The 6,033-nt window shown below is 53.5% G+C and overlaps 3 protein-coding genes across 3 annotated transcripts in view; 2 read left to right on the forward strand and 1 right to left on the reverse strand.

Annotated features, from left to right (window-relative positions):
- On the forward strand, positions 1-2,149 carry CC77DRAFT_724837 (HET-domain-containing protein). Its single transcript, XM_018532920.1, has 4 exons — positions 1-59; positions 112-410; positions 485-1,280; positions 1,347-2,149. Exons 2-4 carry the CDS (start codon positions 371-373, stop codon positions 2,098-2,100), a joined length of 1,590 nt encoding a protein of 529 aa, XP_018378637.1. The 5' UTR covers positions 1-59; positions 112-370; the 3' UTR covers positions 2,101-2,149.
- CC77DRAFT_724869 (hypothetical protein) lies at positions 1,846-2,599 on the reverse strand. The gene is made up of 2 exons (XM_018532921.1): positions 2,090-2,599; positions 1,846-1,969 (listed from the first exon to the last, which is right to left on the reverse strand). Exon 1 carries the CDS (start codon positions 2,522-2,524, stop codon positions 2,198-2,200), a length of 327 nt encoding a protein of 108 aa, XP_018378638.1. The 5' UTR covers positions 2,525-2,599; the 3' UTR covers positions 1,846-1,969; positions 2,090-2,197.
- A 668-nt stretch (positions 2,600-3,267) lies between these two features.
- Positions 3,268-6,033, forward strand: part of CC77DRAFT_724835 (HET-domain-containing protein) — a 3,634-nt gene continuing 868 nt past the window's right edge. The window contains exons 1-2 of the mRNA XM_018532919.1: positions 3,268-4,943; positions 4,995-6,015. Of these exons, the coding sequence (XP_018378639.1) occupies positions 3,400-4,943; positions 4,995-6,015 (2,565 nt within the window). The 5' untranslated portion in view covers positions 3,268-3,399. The remainder of the gene's footprint in view (positions 4,944-4,994; positions 6,016-6,033) is intronic.

The following is a 6,033-nucleotide window of genomic DNA, read 5'->3' on the forward strand; positions in this document are numbered from 1 at the left end:
CCTGCGACGAGCGAGAGGCGAGACTTGTGCTGACGGTAGTGTGTCTGGCTGCGTAGGAGGTGAGTGGACCTTTCTTACTCTCAGGCTAGTAATATACTCATACTATCTTAGTCTCCTCCTACTAGCCCTACTAATGACAGTACCTTTGCCACCCAATTCGCCGCCAACCTATCCGAGCCAGGGCTTCCAGAAGTGCTTTGCTGCGATCGATGTACCTCTATTCTTAACACCGCGTCCCCCATCAGCCTCTCTGATATCTCCCTAACCTGTGGAATTTGTCGTCTGCTTCGTTATGCGGCTAGTAAACACGAAAAGGAGACGTTAGACCTCCGTCTTGTTCGGGAGGGGTCGTGGCTGTGTATCGCACCAGATGGACCTCGCGTCGTTCAGCTGTACTCTTTCCCAGGTTAGTATGCGCAGCCTACACGCGCTTAGCTGATGCACTGCTAATCTTCTACATCTGAAGGGACGCAGACCCTTGAAGACACCCAGATCGGTCTGCCCGTCCCACTCCAGTTTGAAGAGCTTGCTTATACTGAGCTGCTCAAAACGTGGCTTCATTCGTGCGATAACAACCACAAGCAGTGCAGACCTAGGGATAATACTCTCCAGACAGCACTGCCAACTCGACTTATCGACGTCGGCAGCGTCAAACATCCAAAGCTACGACTGTGCACGACAGTACTAGAAAACAGTTGCAAATACGCCGCGCTGTCCTATTGCTGGGGGAAACTAACTGAGAACGACAAAGCTAGATTCTGCACGACAAATGACAACCATGATGCACGAACAAAAGAAGGGTTTAATGAGTCTGACCTGCCACAGACACATCAAGATGCAATCTGGATGTGCCGAAACCTAGGCATCGAATATCTCTGGATCGACTCGCACTGCATCATTCAGCTCGGCGACAACGGCGACGACTGGGAGCGCGAAGCAAAGCTCATGGAAAACGTATACTCATCGGCCTACTGCGTTTTTGCCGTCACCTCAGCTACTAGTGCTCATGAAGGCTTCCTAGGCCGGGGAAGCGAGCCTGAAAGCGAGCCTGAAAGAGAGCCTGAGTGTGTTTATGCGCGCGACCACTCCGACCGTCGATTCTATGTCAGCACCAACGTCGAAGACTTCGATCAGCATGTTGAGGAGGGCCCGCTCAACAAGAGGGCTTGGGTGCTGCAGGAGAGGTATCTGGCCCGGCGCACCCTCCACTTTGCTGCCGGTCAGGTATACTGGGAGTGTGGCGAAGAGATGTACTGCGGGAACCTTGCCCAATTATCAAGGTAAGAGCTGTAGCGTGTTTTGTAGTCACGATAGGATCTTCCTAACTAACCTGTTCCTAATCTCAGGCCGAGAATCGGACGAGGCTTGGTGTCCGATCCGTACTTCCCGTCCGAGCTCGTCACCTCAGGCACCTTCCGAACCTGGCATTTCATTCGATCTCTTCTTAAGGACTACTCTCAGCGCAAGCTAGGGAATCCGAGTGATCGACAGTATGCAGTATCTGGGCTAGAAGAGCGTATTGCACGCGTTCTGGAATGCGGCAGCAGTTACGGCATCTTCGAGAAGTACCTCCACAGGAACCTGCTGTGGTATCCGGCACCGCGTAACAGCACTAGAACAGAGTGTGTTTCGGTCAATGACGACACTCACAACATACCCTCCTGGACGTGGATGGCGTATAGTAGAAGCATCGAGTTCGTGAATATACCTTTTAGTGAAGTAGATTGGATCAAGCATGACCACCTCCAGTTCAACAAGGAGCGCAATATTGTTGTAGCCGCTAGCCTAGGAGAGATTAAAGACTGTACAACAAGACGTTGCGAAAACTGTACGGCAAGGCCTTGCGAGAAGAGGCATGTACTTGTAGGTGCTGGTGGAGAGACAGGGTGGGTCCAGTACGACTTCGAGGGCGACGAAGAGCCCAACACCATCCAATGCGTGGTCATAGGCAGCGAGACAGCGAAGGATACTAGTCCCGGTCAGTACTATATCCTACTTGTTAGACCGACTAGTACAGAGGGCCAGTACAAGAGGGCTGGAGTAGGGCAGGTCGAGAGTGGTTGGGTAGCAAGACAGAGGAGGAGCATACTGTTGGTCTAGCGTGCAAACGACGTAAGCAGTGTTGGGCCAGAGGCTACGGCTACAATCGCAGATCCTCTATCGCATCTCTTCAGACTACGTGCTTAGGTGGAAGGGGTTAGGTTGACGAAACAGCTGTGGAGAGGCGCTGGAGAGGCGCTCGTGGCTGTGTAGTTCTTCTAGTGATCAGCGTCGCTGGATTGCCTAATCCACGTGTGGCGAGCAAGAGTGGAGCGAGCAAGAGTGGCTGGCAGGGGCTGACTGCTAGACAGCTTTCGTCATCTTCGGCTGTGGAGCATGTGGCTGGCAAAGCTAGAGCGGTTGAGGAAAGGCGTGCACTAAGCGAGACAGGGGTAGGCGTGGGATGACAGTTAAGCGGCGTGTGCAAAGCGGAAGCTGCAAGTGCATGGGAGTGTAATTGTATGTGCCACTGTAAGGTTCTCATTGTCGTGACGCTGCTGTTGCATCATCTGATGTGTCTATTGCTATGCCTTGTGGTGGCTATTCGCGCGGTTCTTGTGTCTTTCATTGAACGTTGCCGTAGCCGAGGCAAGAGGCCTTACACCTGTTTAGCATATTGGCTTTACGATTACTCGACGCGTCTTAGGGGAGCTAACAGTGTATGTCGCAGACTTCAGACAGATAAAGCAGCATGCTGACATTAAACACCTAAGTGGCAGGCTCGAGGATAGGGGAGTCGCGATTGGGTAGACAGAGGTTGCGAAAACATGGTTTACAGCATGCTGCACATTAATAGCATTTCGTTTTCCGCGTTAAAGCTGCTTGCTGGGGTCAGACTAATGCGTCGCTTAAGATGTTCTGGGTTGTTTTTGACGCTGTTGTCGCTGCGCTGCGTTTTGAGCCCCAGGATAGTTGGCGGCACAGAGTCCCTGTGCCTAGTGTGTCCTTGCACGAGCTAGCACGCGCTGCACAGACACCTTGACATCCTCTCACCGTGAACGACGGTCCGTAACTCGCGCTTTCTACACTATCAGATCGTGTTCTTAGGCAATAACTGCTTCTCGGTTTGCAGCACGGTGGCTGTCGCGCGATCATGCGTTTTCAGCCGTGCCCAGCCAGCCTCACGTCACGGCGCGTGCGGGCTGCGCCTCCTGCCCTGGGTGCTGGAGATGCAGCCTGCCCCAACAACGAGGAGGGCAGTCTTCCTCACCTCTACCTTAGCATTCGAAACGACCCTAACAGCTACGATCTCCACGCCTTACACGAGCGAGCCGCCGTGCGCCGTCGATACCGTCAGCCTGCTTCAAGGCCCCGAGGCCCCCTTCTACCACTCACGCGGACAAGCATACACAAGATCCGATGCGACTATTGTACACCGCAAGCGACGGGACGCTTCGATGGACGAAGGACATCATACGTAGCAAAGAGATTCCTCCCTATGCGATCCTCTCACACACCTGGGGTGAGCAGGAAGTGGTCTTCGATGATCTGAAAGACATCGAAAACGCACAACGCAAGGAGGGATATCGGAAGATTCGCTTCTGCGCGCAACAAGCTAAGCTTAATGGTCTGGACTACTTCTGGGTTGACACCTGCTGCATCGACAAGACGAACAGCCAAGAGCTTCAAGAAGCGATCAACTCTATGTTCTGCTGGTATCAGAAAGCGGAAAAGTGCTATGTCTTGCTTTCGGACGTCGAGAACAACTCATCAGGAGAGAGTGGCAGTTTGCGCCGAAGATGGAAGGCAGCGTTCAGGAAGAGCAGGTGGTTCAACCGAGGCTGGACGCTCCAGGAACTACTAGCTCCCCGCTCTGTCGAGTTCTTTTCGAAAGAGGGAGAGCTGCTAGGGGACAAGCAGTCCCTCAAAGACACTATCAGTGAGATTACAGGGATACCTAGCGAAGCTCTTTCAGGGAAGCAAGTGTCTGAGTTTAGCGTAGCTGAGCGGTTCTCTTGGGCAGAAGATCGCCAGACGACACGCGATGAAGATGGAGCATATTGTCTGTTCGGCATATTTGACATCCATCTACCGCTGATATATGGCGAAGGCAGAGAAAATGCACGCGATCGGCTCAGAAGTGCGGTTATTCTGAAGCACAAGGGCCGCAGTCACGACCAAGAAGAGAGGCTTGGCAAGATCTGCAGCTGGCTCTCGGCGCCTGACCCATCTACGAACTACAACAAAGCGCACAAGCAGCGGCAGGCTAATACAGGTCTCTGGCTGCTAGAAAGCGCCAAGTTTTCAGAATGGAAGGAGAGAACAGCGTCGCGACTGTGGCTGTACGGGATCCCAGGATGTGGAAAGACGATTCTGAGCTCTACCATCATCGAGAATCTGCTGCAATACTGCCACGATGACACTAACATAGTGACGGCCTACTTTTACTTCGACTTCAACGACACACAGAAGCAGGACCCAGAGCTCATGCTGCGCTCGCTGCTCTGCCAGCTTCTGCAGCGGTCGGTCGTGATACCCAAAGGCGTTGATGCGTTGTTCTCATCTTGCGAGAACGGGCAACGGAAGCCATCGTCGCATGCGCTTTTACAAGTAACAAAGGAAGCGGCGCAAGAATTCACCCACGTGTACGTTGTTCTCGATGCTCTAGATGAGTGTGCGCAGCGCTCGGAGCTGATGGACATGCTCGAAGCAGTGGCTGGTTGGCAGCTTAACAATCTGCATCTGCTCATGACTAGCCGGAAAGAGCGGGATATCGAGCGCTCCTTAGAGGAATACATCAGGGAGGAGGACACTGTATGTCTTCAAAGGGACGTAGTGGACAAGGACATACAGCGATACATCCAACAAAGGCTGCGCGTCGACAAGGGCTTGGCGAAATGGAACAGGGATGCCGTCGTCAGGCAGGAGATTGAGGACGCGCTAATGGGCGGAGCTCGCGGGATGTAAGTGTTTTGATTCAGTTCTCTGCTGAGCTAGAGCTGACGATAGCGTAGGTTTCGATGGGCTGTATGCCAGCTAGACACACTAGGAAAGTGTTGCAATCGAGCGATGCTGCGCAAATCTCTTGCTAGTCTGCCGCGGACGCTAGACCAGACATACGACCGCATTCTTACTGCGATAGGCGAGGAATATTCTGAGTATGCGATGCGTATCCTGCAGTGGCTGACGTTCTCTGCGCGGCCGCTGTCCGTCGAAGAGGTCGCCGAAGTCGTCGCCATCGACGTGGCGCGCGACCCAGCGTTCGACGGTGATGAGGTGCTAGAAGACCCGCTAGAAGTGCTGGACATCTGCTCGAGTCTAGTCACTATCACAACGAACGAAGTGGACAGAAGATCAGGGTCTGCTCAACGGATCGTTGCTCTAGCACACTACTCAGTGCAGGAGTACCTTGTGTCAGACAGGATCAGGCAAGGGTTAGCAAAGCAGTACAGCATGCAAGAGGCCGCATGTCAGAGCGCAATAACGAGAGGTTCTTTAAAGTACCTGATGCAGCTCCAGCAACCATTAAAAAGAGAGACACTTCACGTGTCTGCACTTGCGAGGTACTCAGCAGAATTTTGGAGCAGCCACCTTCGAAAGACAGGAGACGAGGTAGAACAAGCCAGTCAGCTGGCGGCGAGTTTAATGGCCAAGGAACAGCCTGCATATCTCACCTGGATCCGGTTGCATGATCCAGACCGTCCTTGGGAGGAGCCAAATCTGGAAAAAAGCGATGATAACATACCCATGCCACTCTACTACGCCGCATTGTTAGGCTTTAGCATAGTTACAAGACTGCTGCTCGATGCGGGCGCCGATATCAACGCGCAGGGTGGACACTACGGCAACGCACTGCAGGCGGCTTCATACAGAGGCCACGAGCAGGTAGCCAAGACGCTGCTCGACGCGGGCGCCGAGGTTAACGCGCAGGGTGGACACTACGGCAACGCACTGCAGACAGCTTCATACAGAGGCCACGAGCAGGTAGTCAAGACGCTGCTTAACGCGGGCGCCGAGGTCAACGCGCAGGGTGGAGTCTACGGCAACGCACTG

Source organism: Alternaria alternata (genome assembly GCF_001642055.1).
Source record: "Alternaria alternata strain SRC1lrK2f unplaced genomic scaffold CC77scaffold_53, whole genome shotgun sequence".
Lineage (NCBI taxonomy): Eukaryota > Fungi > Ascomycota > Dothideomycetes > Pleosporales > Pleosporaceae > Alternaria > Alternaria alternata.